The sequence below is a fragment of the Carettochelys insculpta genome, chromosome 26, assembly GCF_033958435.1.
Source record: "Carettochelys insculpta isolate YL-2023 chromosome 26, ASM3395843v1, whole genome shotgun sequence".
Classification (NCBI taxonomy): Eukaryota; Metazoa; Chordata; order Testudines; family Carettochelyidae; genus Carettochelys; species Carettochelys insculpta.
Genome location: NC_134162.1, coordinates 3,091,546 through 3,110,313, shown reverse-complemented (window position 1 = coordinate 3,110,313; position 18,768 = coordinate 3,091,546). Strand labels below are relative to the sequence as shown.

General features: G+C 55.7%; 1 protein-coding gene across 1 annotated transcript in view; it reads right to left on the bottom strand.

The window, feature by feature from the left end:
* The window catches only part of PPFIA4 (PTPRF interacting protein alpha 4), a 134,231-nt gene that overhangs the window by 3,510 nt on the left and 111,953 nt on the right, over positions 1–18,768 (bottom strand). The window contains exons 21-29 of the mRNA XM_074977877.1: positions 18,560–18,641; positions 16,687–16,887; positions 15,282–15,344; positions 14,355–14,381; positions 11,811–11,986; positions 9,223–9,320; positions 7,210–7,385; positions 6,759–6,827; positions 224–401 (exon numbers count right to left, since the gene is read on the bottom strand). Coding sequence (XP_074833978.1) covers positions 224–401; positions 6,759–6,827; positions 7,210–7,385; positions 9,223–9,320; positions 11,811–11,986; positions 14,355–14,381; positions 15,282–15,344; positions 16,687–16,887; positions 18,560–18,641 — 1,070 coding nt within the window. The remainder of the gene's footprint in view (positions 1–223; positions 402–6,758; positions 6,828–7,209; positions 7,386–9,222; positions 9,321–11,810; positions 11,987–14,354; positions 14,382–15,281; positions 15,345–16,686; positions 16,888–18,559; positions 18,642–18,768) is intronic.

Genomic DNA, 18,768 nt, shown 5'->3' with positions numbered 1-18,768 from the left:
GGGACAGCAGTTGGCTGTTCGGATTTGGATGGCCTGTCACACAATGAGAGCGAGAGGTGCCAGTCCCTGAGTGACAGGAGCAGGACCATCACGTGCTTTCCTCCCCCAGGGATGCTGGGGGCCTGGGCACTGTGCCGGCCTGGAGGCAGCTGATGCGGGGCTAAGGGGTGTCTGCCAACTGAGACGCCCCTCGCAAGACGGGATCGGGGGACTGATGTCCTACCTTCTGGGGGCATTTTCTTCAGTGGGGCCGAGGGGGGCGGCAAGGGCACCAGGGCGGTGGCTCGGAACCCCGCAGGGAGAGTCTCAGCCGAGCTGCTGAGCATGTTGATGCTGTGAACGTCTCGTGGGCGAAACCGCTTTCTCCAGGAGGGGGTTCGCCGGAAGGCCTTGTCCTCGCCCTGCAAGGGAACAGCCGGTTGTGCCTCTTGCCGCCTGACGCACAGCGCCCAGAGGGCCCGACCGGGGCATGCGTGTGGGGTGGGGCTGATGCTCTTGCAGGGTGTGTGGTGGGGAGCTCAGACAGCCTGCAGCACAGTGCAGCTGTGGGGAGTGGCAGGGGCTCACAGAACCCTAGGGCTGGAAGAGACCTCAGGAGGTCATCCAGTCCAGCCCCAAGCAGGACCAATCCCAAGTCAGTCATCCCAGCCAGGGCTTAAAGACCTCGAGGGATGGAGATTCCACCGCCTCCTAGGTAACCCCTTCCAGGTGCCGGCAGCACCATGCAGGGAGCAGGGGGGTGGGCTCCGATATGCCCTGCAGCTCAGGGCATGGGGAGACATGGCCTGCATGGACTCACACCCCTGCAGCTGGACGTGGAGACGGCTCAGACATGCCTGTAGCACCAGAGATGACCTCAGACACCCTGGCAGCATGGGGGAAATGGAAAGGGCTCAGCCATGTGGCTCAGCCACAGATGCTGCGCACGCATCCCCCCATCCTCCATTGCCATCCCGCTGGGAGGTTCTCTGGGCGGCTGGTACTCCAGGACCTCCCCTGCCTCCATCCTGCACTGATCCAACAACCCTGTGGGCAAAGCCACGGGCAATGTAATGAAAGAGCCACAAACAGTCTCAGGGCAGCACACGACAGTGACACAGCCCAGCCAGGACTCTGTACAACAAAGACCTCATCAGGAAGGGAAATTATTCCAGTGACTGTGACTTGAAACTGATCAAGCCCCTGTGGAGGCTCTCGTGGTGGAAAAAAGCGCCGTTAGGGCTTGTCTACACAAGCAGAAGTGCACAGGAGAGGGGATTCTAATTAACTCTTAAAAATGAATTCATTATGTGTTAAACCTTGGCATGGCCACTCATCTAGAACTCATGTGGCCTTGGAACGGAATTAACCTAAACACAATTAAGGGCCCTTTAATTCTGAACGAGAGCATCCACATCAGGGTTCGTGTGATTTAACTAACCCACTTTAAAAAGGAAACCAGATTAACTTTCCACATAGACAAGGCCTTAATTTGGTTTAATTTAATGCACTTCCCTAGTGAAGTAACTATGCTGGAATAGAATTCCTTTTATTCCAAAAAGGAGCGTCCACATGTGGTGCTATTCCAGACCAACTCCTCCAGTCGATTTCCCCGTGTAGACGTGCTGTAACTCCACAGCACACTAGGGTTTGACTTTCCCAGGCAGCTACCACCAGGGACAAGAGAGAGACAGCAGAACCATGTGTGGACGTCGGCAGTTTGCCCCCCTAGTTACCATTCTCCCGCATCGGCCCCTCCATCAGGCAGTGCAGCTGTGCTCGTACAACATCCAGGAGTCACAGCATTGCTACCCTGCCACGCTGAACGTGCAGGGGCAAAGGGCTGTGCAGCTGGCATCCACCGCCATGCAGCCCTTTCTGGCTAACGTGTCTCCCAAGACACCAGGGATGATGACCTCTCAGCTCCTGTTGCTCTCAGGGGTTTGTCCGTCCTAGCCGGGATCACCACCCCGAGTTATTTAGCTCTGTTCATTTTGCAACAAGCGTTTGCTTCCCCAGGCAACGTTCGGTTTTAATTGAGAAGCTGAACTCCCCCCATACTGCAACAATTCATCTGAGAACAGAAACATTTTTATCTGGAACCGGTGCTGCAATGCCTCCTGGGAGCTGTACCAGAGGTGGCCGTGTTGGTCTGTATCTTCGAGAACAACAAGAAGTCCTGTGGCACCTTATAGACTAACAGCTATTTTGGAGCATAAGCTTTTGTGGGCAAAGACCTGCTTCATCAGATGCATGATTGAGGGGGTAGTTCCAGAGGGGTATTTAAAGAGTGGGGTCCCAGTAAGAGGAAGGGCCAGAGCTGACAAGGTCTGTTGAGTCAGGGTGGAGATGACCCGTTATCAGCAGTATGTATCACAGGAGGAAAAAACAAGTCAGATCAGACAGGCCCATTGTCAGAGTCTAATGGGGAGATATTAACACCCAGGGCTGAGAAGCTGCTTTTGTAAGGGGCCAGCCACTCCCAGTCTCTGTTTCATCCTTGGCTGATGGAGTCAAACTGCTTTTTCAGTTGCCTCTTGTCTCCATTCAGCTCTACGGGGCAGGCTCCCCGGCAGACCACGTCTCCTGAGCTGCATCAGAGGCCGGGACTCCCACGAGGCACCACTTCTTGTGCTGAGAAGAGGCCATGGCGCACCACAACCGATGCAGCACAAGCCAAGCCTTGGAGGAGAACGGACGCTTCCCCCATGTCCTTCTGGCTGGGACTGACTGACCCTAGCCACCTGCTGGCTTGTGTCGGGCGGGTCCCTCCCGCTGGTCCCCCGGAGCTGAGCAATGACGCCACACTGCAGCCGCTGCTTAAAGAGGCTGGGGGTGGCTGGGCAGAGCTGCACTCAGGCCCACTGAGGGAGGGAGGGAGGGAAAAGCAGGCAATGCCCCGAGGCCAGGCTCCCAACCCTTTAAATAGCTTCCGGAGCCGGGCTCCATGTGCTCTGGGCAGCTCTGAGGGCTGCCTGGTGGGGAGGGCACAGCATGGTGCGCTCCAGATGGTGCTGAGGGCTGGCTGCCCCAGCCCCGCCCCCTTCTGCCCCAGGCCCCACCCCTTCATGGAGCAGGCGGCTGGGTGCCCCACACCTTGCCCAGGGGCCTGGCAAGTCCGTTGACCCCCCTGCCTGCATTTACCCTCTGGTTTTGCATTAAGGGTGCTGGGGTGCAAAGGGCTCTGGGAAATGGGTGGCTGTAGGATGCTGCGTGGGGAAAGCTGAACCCCTGCTCCAGAGGGGCTGCTCAGGCTTCCGATGCCACAGAAGCACTGGAGGCTTTCTGGTGTACAGATAAGGCTGGTCCTCCCCAGCTGAGCGAGGCAGAATGTGGACCTGACTGTCAGGGCAGCGGAGGCACAAAGCCCAGACAGGCCCATGCCCAGCGCCAAGGTGAGTTCCCTGAATGGACCAAGCCCCTGAGCATGGGCTCCCATCCCAGCCTGCGGGAGCTGAGCATGCCAGGTCTGCTCCTCTGCCTGAGGGCTTGTGCGAGAGGCAAGCTGATGGATAGGGATGCTTGTTCTAACTCTCCCCATCCCCAGTTGCTAGTGGAAATGGCTGCTGTGTGCTTGCACCGAAGTGGCTTTTTCAGACTTGTGCTCTGAGCTCCATCCTGGTGACCGCGGCGTTGATTTTCGAAAGCACAAATTTCACGTAAGCACCGAGCGCCCCCTTTCAGTGTTAAGCACGTCACTGCCTTATGTGCTCTGGAAATCCTCCCCGAGTGGAGGGACGGCTGCTCTTTTTATTCTGCATCAATCTAGATAAATACATAGCACGATCTCCCTTGGTCCCTGGGCTGCCTCTACGCCTGTGCACCTTGGAAGTCCACGTGTCAAACAGGTGCAGTGCAAAATGGCTTTGACCTTCTTAGATTGTCAGCTCAGTGGGGCAGGGACTGTCTTTCTGGTCAGTGTCTGTGCAGTGCCTAGCACTGGGGAGTCCTGGCCCAGGGCAGGGGCTCCCAGGAGCTACCCTAATACAAATAAGGAAGGGTGGTAATAGTCACTGATGGTACCTGGGGCCACTCCAGAACTGCTGCGGCTTGCATTTTGTAAGTCTGCAACCTCCTCCTGGCAGAGCCGTATCCCTCCAGCCACAGCCAGGGCATCTCAGGCTCAGGTTGTGTGGAGGAAGATTTCCAAGTGACCCAGCCCGAGCAGGGAACCCCATAGATTTCATTTGTTTCCTGAGAACAAGCAGGTCCATGGTGTAATTTACGAGGAACCAGGTTTCTCCACCACCCTGCCGGTGGGAAGGACAGGCCCCTCGATCCCTTCCAAAGCCAGGCTGGGGTGTCTTGCTCTCCTGCGGGAACGTGCCCAGCTCGCTGACTGTGATGGGGTTCAGGGGTCCCCATGCACTGCACCCTGGCCGCAGGCAGGAGTGATTCTCACTCAGCAGGTAGAACAGGAAGTTTCTTAGGTGACAGAGGCCCAGTTTCTCACAGAAGAGTCAGTGCAGCAGTCAGAGACAGTCATTCCAACCCGTCCTGGGGAGAGGAGCCCGAGGGGTGCCCCTCTGGGGTGTAGCTTCCCCCTTGCCCGGCTGGCTGCCTTCCAGCTCCCTCTCCCCCAGCTTCTCACTGCCGCCTCCAGTTCAAACCCAGCTCGGCTCCTCCCTCCTCTTTGTTCAGGGCAGAGGTGTTACCTGCCAGCCCAGGTTATAGCCCCAGGGTCATCCTTAGCTGCTGGGAGCTGCTCTGCTTGTCTCACACATCCAGCCTGAGTCTCACACATGCACTCCCCCCACTCCATCACACTGACATGTAGTGCTGTGATGGTTGGTGTTTGCTACAGGGCCAGGCCTGCCCAAAGTGAGAACCCCAGAAGCAGCTGGCCGTAGGCGTGCACCCGGACAGGGCTGTTTCGGGCTGTTCCGAGGGGCGGGGATCCCCCCTGGGAGGAGACAGGCCGGACTCTCGTGACCACCCCACTCCCATTTGGGCTTGCCTGCTGCAAGGTCTCCATAGCAAACGCTGGCCTGGACCAGCCGGGCTGGCACAGGGCTCCTGTCGGCCTGGCAATGCAGGACACTCCTGCTTAAGGAAGAGTGAGATGTGCAAGGCTGAGGCGACCTCCCAGGACCAGCCAGATCCTCAAACAGACTCTGCACCAAGCCCTGCCCTAGTCTGCCCTGGGTAGCAGAGCGGCCGACCAGGCCAGCCCACACTGGGCATCTCCTGAACGCCTGCTTGAAAGCTGCCCTGTGGCTTTGGCCTCGCTGGTTAATGCAGAAGGTGCAGGACAGCTCGTCTCCCTCAGAGGCACCGCAATAGGCAGCATGTTTCCAGAAGGGCTCGGCAAACTGCAGGGAGGCCTCTTGGGTGCCGAGCTCTTTGGAAAACCCGGTTCTCTGTGCCGAGAGCAGAGAAAGGGCAACCGACAGCCAGGCCGTGAACTGGCCCTGACAACAGCGACCCGCCTGCCTCTCTCAAATGCTACGAGCCCTCATTGATGCCCGTTCTGTGCCTTGGAAACCCAAAGTGCTGGGGACCCACAGAGCGTCACTGTGCATCAGGGCAGCCCCGGCGGATGCGACGAGAGGCAGGCGGCCGTCACGCCTTGTGGATTTCGTCACATGCCCCCTGCTTAAAGGTTCAAAATTGTGAGATCCAAAAGTGCCTCGGCCAGTCACCAGCCCGAGGCCCAGGCAACCCCCGGAGAGCGCTGGCTAGCCCTGCCGGAGCGCAAGGCCCGTTATCGCTGCCCACGGAGCGGCAGGCCCTGCACTGCCCTGGGCGCAGGATGGGAACGTGATCCCCAGCACTGTCTCGCTGGCGTCCAAAGAGTTCTTTGTCCCCTGGTCCCTCCCAGCGGACGTGTCGGTTTTCATCTCCTGCACTAGAAAGATCCTCGGAGCAGCTGCTGCTCACCCAGCAGGGCACCAGCGTGGCAGCATTTAAAGAGACCCCGCATGTGATGTTCACACAGCGTTGTATTTATTGATAGAATCGTACACGGCCCAGGTACATGAGCCAGCTGGGCCAGTGACTCACGGTACGTACAAAGCTACACGTCAGGGAGCGAACTGGCAGACCCAGCATGGAACCCAGGCACAGGAGAACATCAAAACGACACTCCCAGCTGAGCTGGCCCAACCCTTGTGCTAGCCAGCCCTGCAGCCAGGGGCTCTTACCAGCCTTAGATGGCCAGTAAAAGTTAACAGTAAAGCTAGTTCTGCTCTGAAACCCGTGGAGTCCCCAGGAGCTGCCAAGCACCTCTTGGGACTTGATCCACAGAAAACACAGGGAGAAAAGACCCATTAGATTCCACCAAGTCTATTCCTGAATGCAGGACTGTTCCCAGTAGCACACCCCATAGGGCTTTGGCTAGTACAGCCTTAAATTATTCAAGGGACAGCTGCTCCCACCACCTCCCCAGAGGGCTGGCACTACAGCCAGTGCCCTGGCTAACTGGCAAGCCTGTTCCCCTTAACGAAGAGAGAAAGGCAGCACCCAGGTGTAGCTGGTCCGGATACTTGCACCCCCAGAACTAACGCCAGGGCTTGTCCATCTTCCTACCCCAGAACCGGAGCCCCCGCATGGCTTGTCGGCAGCCAGCAGCACCCAGGACCCAGCTCCGCCATTTCCTCCAGCAGCAAAACCCTCAAAGCATAAGTAAACTGAGCAGTTCAGGCTGTGCTGGGGTTTCTGAGCACCCCTCCGTTATTATTACCAGGCCAGCCTAGCTCTTGTGTCCCACCCTACAGAAGGGACCCCATCTTTTCACACGCCTGGCACAACTCTCTCACAAGAAAGGACGATTTACTCACATCGTCCAGCCGTCTGTCCGTGCCCAAGGCAAGCAGATTGTTGAATTCTCTCTCCATCACCTGCCGTGCCTGAAAATAGCATCAAATGAGTGACAGCAACATACCGTTCGCAGGGAATGACTGACACGAACACAGGATCACCCATGTGCTCCGACAGACGGGTGCTGCAGCTGTGAGGAGAAGACAGGTCCTGCCACAAGCTGCCCCATGACACCTGGCGCTGAAGCGGATTCTGCAGCGTCTGTAGAAAAGGCAGAGTCCCGTGAAGAGCAACCGCTGCCTTTTCAAAGCCGAGCCATTTGGGTGACTCTCTTTCCGCGCTGTGAAACTACTCAGCCGTCAGCACCAAGGGGACAGATGCCTTAGAAACGCTCAAGCCGATGAGAGGATGGAGACAGATGGACAGCGAGATGAATAACACGCAACCATCTCATGGCAGGCCCTTCCTTACCTGGGTATTCTGAGTGGGGATCTGTAGGACAAGCGCCAGACTATTATGGTCAAAATTTTCATCCAAAGCTAGGAGTGCTCCATGGACGCCACTCTCGATGAGGTTATTTGCATACTCCCTAAGCCCAATGGATTGGATCCAATGAATGACCCGATCGTTGTTCCACACCAGGACATCTGGAAGACAGCAGGGTCAGGCATTCAGTACACACCAAACTCGAGTGACGTCAGCGTTCGGGTACCGTCTGATCACCACCGACCCTTGAGCACGCTGGCCGTTGGGCAGGGTGACAATCACTTATGTGGCCTGTATGTTTGCCCCCAGACCAAATTAAGGGGTTGGTTAGGCCTGGCCCTGGGGACATCGGCCATCCTGCCCTTCGACGGCCTGCAGCAATAACTGCTTGGGTGCTGTGAATCCCAGAAACGAGGAAAAGGGAGGTGTGGGTTACTTCTAGGGCCTTTGCTGCTGTTATCGCTGCAAGGTGCTCCCGTTGATGCACGGAGGAATATTGCTGCCCCAGACAGTTCTTTTGCATTATCGACTTGAGATCTCAGAAGGGTGGTCCCAATAGTTTAACTTCCCCAGCGGTGCCCAAGAGAGTTGGAAATCCCGACCCACTTGACCCAGAAACAACAGGTCCCCGTGGAAACTAAACTGACTGCAAGGGCAGAAATTCTTTCCTCCTCAAGTGGGCTCTCCAGTTAAGTTCACCCAATTCTACATTCGAGTCCAACTGCAATGGGGCTGCTGGGGGATGCATGCAGGGGGCGCTCCTCTAACCTCGACCATTCGCCTCCCCGCTCAAGCCTGACTTCACAGTTGTTCCAACGAATGTGACCTGACATACAGGGGCAGGATTCAGAGGGGATCAGGGCTGACAGTACAGCGAACCCCCCATTTAGCAGACCCCGATTCAGCAGACTTTGGGAACAAGGGACGTCCACCAGGTCTCTCTTGTTCTTGAAGTCCGCCAGCTCCCCATTGCCCCCTGTGATGGGGTTCTAGGGTCCCCCAAGCTCTGCACCCTGTCCGCAGGCAGGAGTCTCTCACTCAGCAGGAGAACAGCGGGTTTATTAGCCGACAGGACACAGCATCGTACAGAGGAGTCAGTACAGCAGGCAGAGACAGCCAGTCCCATCCATGTTGAGGAGAGGAGCCCCAAGGGGCCCCCAGAGCTGGGGCCTGGCCCCCTCCTTTGTCTCGCTCTCCCTCAGCCCAGACTAACTGCTTCCCAACTCCCAGTTCCAATTCAAACCCCTCAGGCTCCACCTCCTCCTCTGTCTCCAGTACAAAGGTGTTACCTGGTCATCAAGGTTACCCTCAGCAGGAGCCCCCCACCCTCTGTGAGCCACACACACACACAGGTATCCCCCACTCCATCACCCCCCCCAAAGAAAATACAGAAATGCTGGCGACTCACTGCAGCCACCGTGGCTGCAAGAGCCGTGCTGAGGCTGAGGCTCCTGCCACAGCTGCAGGACCTGTCCAGCAGCTGAAGGAGCCACCATGACGAGTGCCCCACGCCCGGCTGGTGGAGCACGTGGCGGCTCTGGCAGCTCTAGCTGCGGCAGAGGCCCAGGACGCGATGGAGACTCCAGGAGCAGCAGCTCCGGCTTGGTGGCTACAATATTTTCTGGAGGGGGCGACTGGGGGGCCAGGGACGCCTGGCTTGGGGTGGGGGGGCGCTGTGTGAATACAAGTAAGCCCTTGCATTTAAGGGACTTTCGGCATTAGCGGACACCCCTCCCGCCACTGGTCCGTTAAATCGAGGGTTTACTGTATTCTGCAGAACACGGAGCCGGCTGCAATTTGCAAACAGCTCCCCGGTGGCTATACAAGACGCCAGCTCCCTCTATATGGAGCAGAGCCGGGCAGGGCAGCGAGCGTTTGCTATCGACTGGGAAGTGCTGCCTTCGGCCCCGCAGGCGATGGACTACAAAGCCAGCGGGTGGCAGGTTGCTCTGCTGCCGTTCCCCCAAGGCAAGCACCAACTTTTGACGGGCTCCTGACCTTTGATCTCGTGCTGGCTTTCTTCTCGCCGCCTCTGGAGCTCCTTGCGGTCATAGCTTAACCTCTTCAGGCACATGATGCCGTACTGCAGGCTGGTGCTGGGGAAACACAAGGCACTGCTGAGAGCAGAGGGGGAGGCGGTTGCTTCCCAGGAAGGGTCACGCTGTGACAAGGCCGAACCTTATTATCCTCCCTCCCCTCCACAAAGGACACTCACACCCCATTACCAGCGCAGAGGAGAGACACCCTTCCAGTTAGCTCACCTTCCAATTCCTGTACTCCACAGGGCCAGCTCAAGGGCCAGGCCTTCCCAAGTAGGCTCAAGGCTGGGCTGTGTCTGCCCCATTCAGTCCTGTATTCATATGCACTCTGGGCTGTCCTGGGGCATTCAGCCACCACCTGTACTACCTGCAGGGGCAGGCTGCCCCAGCGCACCAACCACAGCCCTGCTGTGACGTGGCAGAGCTCCCTCGCCCGGGAATTCTGCAGCCTGGGGCTGCCAGCTGGTGTCGGGGTTCCTGGTGTAGCCTGGAGCGTTGTGATCAGTCCCAGTGCCGCGCAGGGCCCAGGCGGTAGATGGAACCGGCCCTCGGCTGACTTGCAAGGATTGGAGGCGTGTCACCCTGTCCTTGCTGAGCAGGCCGAGGTGGGGCTTTCAGCCAACTCTCTTTTTGGGAGCAAGGGATGACGCAGCCGTGTGTACGCAGCTGTCAGCGCACGGCAGAACGGCACCCCAGGGGGAATGCCACCCAGAAAGCAAGAATCCCAGCTGTGGCGCCTGAGTGAGTCGAGGCACGCTGCCGTGGCACGCCGGCAGGGGCTACCCTCACCCCACGCGCCATCACAGGCTGCTGGGGGGTGGGGATGTCATGGCCTTGCCGTCTCCTGGCCCTAGGTCGGCCTCGTGGCAGCCCTCACGTGCACCTCCCATTCCCACTCACGCTCCTGCCATGGGAGCCTCCTCCACCCCCATCGTGAAGCCTTTGTGACCCAAAAGCAGCCCCATCTGTGCAGGCCAAGCTCCTGGCGTTCCCCGGGTGAGGCTCTGCCCCCGGCAGGGACCCCTGGCCACAAGCTGGAGAGTTGCAGTGGGACGAATGCTCCAGGAGGGCCTGGCAGCTGCAGAGTGGCTCCCACAGCCAAGCCAAGTGGGGGAACAGAGGGATGGGAGGGCAGATCAGGGAAACCATTCCACAAGAGAGGCAGGGATTCCCCGCCGGCCTCCTCAGCCAGATCCCTGAGCTCCTGGGCTCAACAGCAGCTGCAGCGGGATGCAGCCCTCCCACCCCACCATCCTCCACCAGATGCTTCATTTCAGCGGTGTCTGTGCAGAGGGAACGAGCTGTGTTCTCAGCAGCGCGATGCCCCTCGCTGGGCCCTCCGGCCGCATCCGGCTGCATGAGGCAGGGAGGGAGGCTGGAACGAGGTGGGGGACTCGGGCAGGAGCAGGTAGGAGCTGGAAGGTCGGTCGCTAGAATCTCTGCAGCTCTGAACAGGAGGGGGGCACCTGCCATGACTGGTGAGCTGCAAAGCAGCCACGAGAAGGGGCAGCTCTTGCGGGGTGGGGGGAAGAGCTGACCTGCGCGTGCCGTATGGCCATGGGCAAGGTGAGGACAGCAGCTTCCGCGGTGACACTGAGCATGCTCAGTGCAAGCCAAGCAGCAAATTGGGGGCAGCGGGGAGGAGGGCAGAGTGCTCACAAGGTTGTGCTTTGATATGAAAGCGGGACCCCTCCAGGAAGCCCAGAACGTCGAATTTCACAGGGCTGCATTTGCACTGCCCTAAGGCCGACCGTGCAAGGCTGATTTTGGCCTCGCTCCTCATGAAAAGCCGAGCACCAAAGATTACCTTAGGAGCCCTTATAATCAGCAGAACGGACCCTGGAGTGTGAACTGATTGCTTAGAAAATTGACCTGAGTCAGCTGAGTTCACCCTAACCTCCTAGTAAAACCACCTTGATTACTATTTTTGGCTCTCTGTGCCTTAAATATTGAGTCTGTTCTGGTCTGGCTGTGGTCTGAAGAAGTGGGTCTGTCCCACGAAAGCTCATCACTTAATAAATCATTTTGTTAGTCTTTAAAGGGCTACTGGACTGCTTTTTGTTTTGATAGTTTATAGACTAGCACGGCTTTCTTGCTGTTACTGACCTCCTAGTGTGGACCAGGTCTGTCACTGCTCCGGCAGGTAGGCAAAGGGAGGGACGGATAGGTGAGCAGGGAAGGCCTTTTACCTTTGTGGTTTGGGACGTCCCAGGCCTGGGTCAGAAGTTGCATTGCCCCTTCTGATTGACCTGTACTGAGTGGTTCTGTGCCAGCAACCGCTACACAGGGAATTGCATGGAGAGCATCAGCTTTTCTAAGGTGTTACAGACTATCTGGTTTGAATCAGAACACTTCTTTCAAAGATGGTGTCTGAGGACGTTCAGCTGCTCCCTGCAGTGTCTGGATAGGACCTGTGGAGCATCCCCCCTACAAACGCTTGAGATCACATGATCTACAGCCCCGACAGCTGCAACAGGCCTTCTCGTCCCTTCACTGCTCCGGAAAGGCCTTAATGCTCTTGATGCCTTCCAAGGAAGACCAGCTCACCGATGGAAGCTGTCGACCATCTTTAGGTGCACTCTGAGATCTTTCTTGGTCAGGTGGTCCAGCATCCGAGCATCAACCAGACACTCCATGAAGTAGCTGCGATACTGCGGAAGCCCGAGACTTGGCAGCCATTCATTTCCAATCCATTCATGGTTCATGTCGCCGTAGGCCAGCGTCTGTGAAAGCAAAGGGAAAAGCATGCGGCAGACACAACCTTCCGGGGGACTCAATGGGGCATGTTATACACTGGTGCAAGGTAGGGTTTCAAAGCTGCGGCACTCAGACGTTGGCTGATTTTCAGCTGAATTGGCTTTATTGGGAATTTTGCTTTTGGAAACGTCTGTCCAATTACTAATAGGATGCGCTTTGATAAGTTAATAACTTGTGTCAGGGCTTCTTGGTCCGAATAGATGTGTGGCAGATTCGAGAATGGCAGATGAAAAGCCCACATACAAACTAGGTGTTATTTTTATAATGGCCCAATCCTGGATGGCTTGATGGAAGAAGGGACCCTGGAACTTCAAGCATGACCCTTCTCTGACTGAGCTAAGGGGCCCAGTTCTGTTAGTCACAGCTGCAGTTAGAGAGTGGCAGGAAAGGACTTTCCCATGAGAGACTCTAAAAATTCTCTCTCTCAAATTGGGACCAAAATTTCACAACTTGAAAACTTTCACTCGCTGAGAAATCAAAAAATACTTTCAGATCAAGTCTGTTGAACATTTTGTTGTGATCTTCTCAAAACATTTTGTTTCAAGTTTGACCTGCTTATCGTTTAACCTTTTACCTGTAAATTGTTTGAGATTTCAGAACAAAAAGGCATTTTCTGATTAAAAAAAGATTTCCTGAAAAATTCTAGCTGTGGCAAACTCTTCAACCTCTTGCTACGTCCCGGGCACCACTAGCGGGTGATGGCACCCTGCTGAGTGGGCGTGGCCTATATTGTTGTGAAGTGTAGGAAGTTTAATAATTGCCTGCAGAATCCCAGAGATGTTCCGAGGCTCAGGGAATGTCTGCAAGGCATTTTTGACATGTGGTGTTCTGGGTGTCTAAATCATGTCATGCAAATAAAAATTAAAACTGCGGTAAAAAAATATTCCCCTCCCAGCACTTTGTTGCTTTGTAACGTTACTGTTCCACTGGTGAGAGGCCATTCATAGAGCGCCGGCTGGCAAGCTCAGAGGCTCTGCGGTGGGGCAGAAGAGTAGACAATGAAGCGTAAATCAGGGAGGAGACAAGCCCCTGCCCCACTGCCCTGTCCCGGTGCGGTTACTGGCACGTCTCATTTAAAGTGCTGCCCATCCGAAGGGCAGGCCAGCACTGGGCCAGGGCAGTCAAGGGCCGGGCCCAAATGATACCACCAGTAACTCCCAGCACATCAGAGAGTGAGGAGGTCTCACATGGACTCCAGCCCCATTACCTTACCCTTGGCAGGAAACACTCTCCCCCCTCCAGGCACCCTAAAGCAGCCCCCGTTCCAACACTGGGCGGTGTGTGCGTGTGTTCATTCCTAGCAGGACAGGCAATTTGCCGGCACTACTTCGGTGTCCACACTATCAGTGAATCACGCGCCGAACAGGCAGTGATGTCCGGTCTTGGGCTCCAAAGCCGGCGACGCTTGTGACAGGCTGTCTGATCAAACACAGCAGGGGACGGGCTGAGGTTGCTAAGTGGGAGACAGAGCATCACTGCTGGACCACCGCTTTGCTGCCCGCCTTACGGCTTTTCCAGTGGGGAAGTCCTGGCTACCAGGCCCCAGAGGCCACCAGGCCATCAAAATCTGGCTCCGGACTCAAATCAGAGCTCCCCGGGAGCCAGGCGAGGGAGATGGCTTGGAACCAACTGGCTCACTCGAACATCCCTTCATTTGTCAGCTTTGTTACCCGATGGAGGGGTGGATGGATCACCACCGGTGAACCCAGGACGTGCCAGGCAGCAGGGAACCCTGGGCTGAGCCACCAAGCCACACAGGGTTGCTAGCCATGTCTCTTCCCAGCCTCGGAAATGGCTAAGTCCCCTGCCAAGCCTCAGCCCAGGCTGTCCCCTGCAGTACAGGCCCGGCACTCATGTGCTGTGTAGGTTCCTTGGCCATCTAGAACAGGGGTCCAAAGAAACACCGAATCCCACCCCAGCCGTGTCCCTGGGGCAGGTGAGTATGGGGTAGCATAAGTTACGAGCAGGTGAGAGGTGCCAGCTCTCGGAACATTATCCTCCTCATCCCATGAGACAAAAGAGGCATCAGCAAACCCCAGAAGAAAATATGAAGCGTTTCCCTCCCTTGGGGAGTTCTCTGCTGCTGTGCCCCCCCGACCTCCCCTCCGACACCCCTTGGGACTTAAAGGAATGCCTGGTGACAAGAGCGGGGCTACAGGCTGAAGGGCAGTCCGAGGGGGTGGTTGCATGGCAGTGGAGCGAGTGCATGGACACAGACGTTCACTCAGGCGTTCAGTTTGCAGAGGGCGGTCGGAAAGGCTGGGCGCTGGCCCTGCTCCCAACCCCGGCTCGCCTGGCTAACAGAGAGGGAAAGAATTGACATGGAGGTCTCACCTGGGCCCAGCTGCCCTCCTCGGTGTCCTAATTGTAAGCATTGTAGCATGTCAACAAAAACAACAGGTAAAGTCAGTACCTCTGCCACGGGGGGTCTCGCCCTTCAAACATAAATAGAGCAGAACAGACACACAGCGGTCAGCCAAAGGCACCAGGAAGATGCGGTGTCCCTTGCTAGAGCCCTGACCTCTGCCAACCGGCCAGGAAATGGGGATGCCCACTTGGCAGGTGACTCCCGAGCAGGCGTCTCTTGGCTAGAGGGTGAGCGAGCAATGCTGGGCGGGTGTGTTCTAAGTGGGGGTGCACAGGGCAGTGATGCCTGGCTAGGACCCAGTCTTTCCCAAAAGAGTAGACACAAGTCAGGCAGCAGCAGTGCAGGCTTCCCCGGCATCGCTTTGCCAGCTTGCTCCACTCCTGACCCGATCACTGCGCCAGTGACCCACACTCAGCACCTGCAGGGCCACCCTGGGTCGAGTCACATCCCTTATGAGGGCAGGTATGGGGCCACTAGGAAAGAGACTGGGACCCCTAAAATCCTGGCCCCGTTGAAATAAACGGAAGCTTTGCCAGCGACTTCAGGAGGAGGTGTCGAGCTTTCATCTTCTGGGCTGATTTCTCTGCACCTTCGTGGGATCAAGGGCTTGGGGTTTTTTGACTAGAGATGGACAGAGACACCAGCACCCTGGTCTCAGCAAACCCAAACCGATCGCGAAAAAGGAAACCACATTTTGTATTTGGGGGAAAGCAGCTGTAGAAATTGCCAAGCTATTAAAGGCTGAAAAGCAGCTGCTAAGCACGCATGACCACGCGGCGTCTGCCCACAATTTCATGAGAGCCCTTTCCACCCAACCCAATCCCCAACAGGGTCCCGCTTGGTCAGCAACAGGCCAGGAAGGTGGGAGTTGAGCCGAGCCACAAGATACTAACCGTTTTGGTAGAAGTTGCCATGTTCTCCATCTCTTCGTGTGTGACCCAGACATTTCCAGAGGACTACAGGGAAGAGTTCAGAAAGGTCAATCAGAGAAAGATCCACAACATGTTACAACCAGCACCCAACAGTCTGCTCGAAGTTCTTAGTGAAGCAAGTTCAAGTAGACACAGAGTTTTGGGTTCTACAGTGAATTCACACCCAGACTTTCTGCTCCTTTACACCAGGCTGAGCTCAGAAGCTGGTTGTGTTTAGCTCAGGCTGAAGGATGCTGGTGGATCGCTCACATTCGTGTAGAGACACGCACTTGGGGCTGGTGTGGAACTCACTTAAGGCTCCTTAAGTGGATAGAAGAGATAAGGCATGGGACAGAATAGAAGGCGGAGTGGGACTGAGCAGCGTGCTCTGAGCCACCCCATTCCAACAACAAAGAGCCCGTTTAAAATGGACACGGTGCAGAACTATTTCACACCGTTCAACTAGTGAAAGTTGCTCTGGATTACCCAAGAGGGGAAAAACAGTTATGTCCATAGAATCCTAGAACTGGAAGGGACCTTGAGAGGTCACCAAATCCTGTCCCCTGCCCTCATAGACAGACCAAGCACCATCTAGACCAGGCTCGGCAATTTTTCCTGAGGCGGAGCGCTGAAAGGTGACCTTTGGACCTCCACATACGGTCCAAGTGCCACTGGTACTTTTTAAAGGCACTAATAGTCCTACTTACAGCAGCTTTATTAACAGACACATTAAGAGGCAGAGCTTCACTGTTGAGTGCAGGGGACAGCCACCTCGTAGCACTGCTTTTTGCAAACACTCAGCTTTCAAACAGGAGAGCCAGGCTCTGCTCACCTTCAAAACACGTTAGCTTAAACCTACGCAGGACTATTAAAGTGGTGCCTCTATGCAAGATTTGCTCTTAGCAACGCAAACGTAAGCTTAGAATATGGGAAAACTTGCCACATTAAAGAGCCTTTTTTTCTGCAAAGAAAACCCGGCCTTTGGATGCCAGCACATGTGTATTTTTCTGACGGAAGCCACCTCGAGGTCCGAGGGAGCACCCGTACGCCCCCAGCTGCACCTTCACCTTCTCACAGAGTGAGGGAGGGGAGGATCCTGGCCGGGTAGAGTCCTCCAAGGAAAGGAGGCTGGTTACTGCATCAGGGATAGGTCCCGTTCTTCCACCACAGAATCTGGCCAGAATAAATGAAACTCTGGCCCCTTCACAGCCAGCTCGCTGGGCTCACCTCTGGTATCGCACCTGACTGAAGAGCCGCTGCTTCCCCTGGGAAGGCTGGCAGGAAACCCCCCAGCATGCTGTCCTGCCTATCCCCTGCTCTGACACCCCACAAGCAAGGTCAGGGCCTCTGCCACGGGACGGACCAGCTGCAGCTGGGAAGCACTTACTGTTCTCGAGGTGGGTGGAGCTGACGGACTTGTTAATGAGACCATTTCCTGAATGGCCAGGCGCAACTTCAGGCGGTGCAGGGGGTTGCTGATGCCGATCTCTCTCTGGATCTCCGTATCAGACAAGGCTGACATGATGGCACCGCTCTTCACGTTGGCTCTGCAGGCTGCAACGTACCAGGCTGGCATGCCCACCCACAGCTGGCAAGACAGGAAAGCAGAGAGTTGCATGGGCCATCTCCACCCGGGCACCTCTGCGCCAACCAGGGACACGTGCACCATTCCCCAGCCTGAGCGCTCCCCTGAAAGGCACTTGATTTCGTGAAAGTGGTGTCCACCCATCCCTAGCCAGCTCCTGTTCCAAAGCTGGCCAGGCATTCTGCTTCAGCAGCATACAGCTGGGGCTGTTCTCTGCGCGGGCTGCTCCAGGGCAGAGGTTCTCAACAGCCCTCGCCCTGGGGGTAGGCAGAGCTCTTCTGGGGATATGTCAGAGGGCCTAGTTTTCCAGGAAGCAACAGAGAAAGCACCCTCAAAGCCAGTACAAGCTAAAAATTCACACGCTGAAGTGCAAGCGTGACATTTGCATTCCAATCGATTTATTTCAGAATTCTTGGGGCAACACAAGAAAGGAAGCAAATTTTCAGGGCCTGCTGCGACGCCTTTGCGGCTTTGGGTCTCATTTTGTAAGCAAGTCGTTTGTTAAGTGAGGTGAAACTTGGGGGTAGAGGAGACAAATCAGACTCTTGAAAGGGGTACACTAATCTGGAAATGCTGAGCGCGCCTGGCCACAGCCCGGGGGGGCTGCTGAAAAATAGGGAAAGCCCGTTGGATACTCCAGTTCCATCACACTTTCAAACGGAGGACGTTCCAGGGACGCTCACCAGAGTATGCTAAATGTGCAGCATTTTGGTTCCTAAGTCACTTAAGCACGTTGGAAAACTTTACCCTGTATGTAAAATACATTAATTACTTCCTCTCCTCATGCGCATAGTTCCAGATTCTAATCAAGGCATCCCTTCAACCTCCTCTAAACAGACTGAACTCTTTGAATTCCCCATTATGCAGCCAGCTTTCTAATCCTTCACTCAGTGTTATGGCTCTTCTTTGAACCCTCTTCGTCCCATTTTAAACACCACCAGAGGCCAAACAGCTTGCCAGGGGCATTCCAACAGCTGGAATCCAAACACTTCCTCTACACCTGCCTTAATTACAATGGGATTCAACAAAGTAATTCCCCAGAGAACCACAGAACAAGGTAGAGAGACCACATAACTACAAGGCCCACCATGAATCTCCCAATGGATATGTGCCTGTCTCAAACTGAGCCAATAAATGATTTTCGGGTTGGTGGGTGAACAAAAAAATCAATTTCCAGTTGAAATGAAAAACTAACAACCAAACGGCTCATCTGGGGGTCAAACAAAACATTTTGTTCAACCTGAAATGAATTTTTGTTGTTTTTTGTTTTGGGTTCATGGTTCACTTTGGGTTTTTTACCCTACTTTTATGTTGGTTTTCACAAATCTAGCTACATTCCTACACAAAAGGAAGCGGTTCATTGGGACGGCAGCAGAACGAAAGGTTTCAGCTTCCACCTGATGAAACTATTCATCAAATTCAACCCAAACTCACAAATTGTTGCAGCTGACAAAAACTGCACTTTTCAGCAAATAAACTATGCATCCAAATCTTCCCCCCAGAAATCTCCCAGGAATGTATGTCTGCCCAGGGCTGGTTCTGGGAGGTGATGGGCCCCATCCCTCCCAGCAGAGGCTGCTTCGCCCCTGCCGCAGCCCTGCCCTGACCACTTCCGGCCCCCCACCAGCTCCACTTGTGTCAGTGTTAATTTCTCCACTTGCGTGCCCAGTCTCACCTCCAACCATGAGACCACCGTGGGGCCATCCCAGTGTGCAAAGGGCGTGCCTTTCCTTCGCGCCTCTTCCAGCAGCTCATGTCTGGAGGGAGCAGCGAGAGAAGAGTTATGCCAGGCTCTCTCTTTCCCTCAACGTGCACGCGCGCACACACCCCTACACCCACACAGAGCATCTGCCAAGTCCTACAGGATCTCTCTCTCACACACAC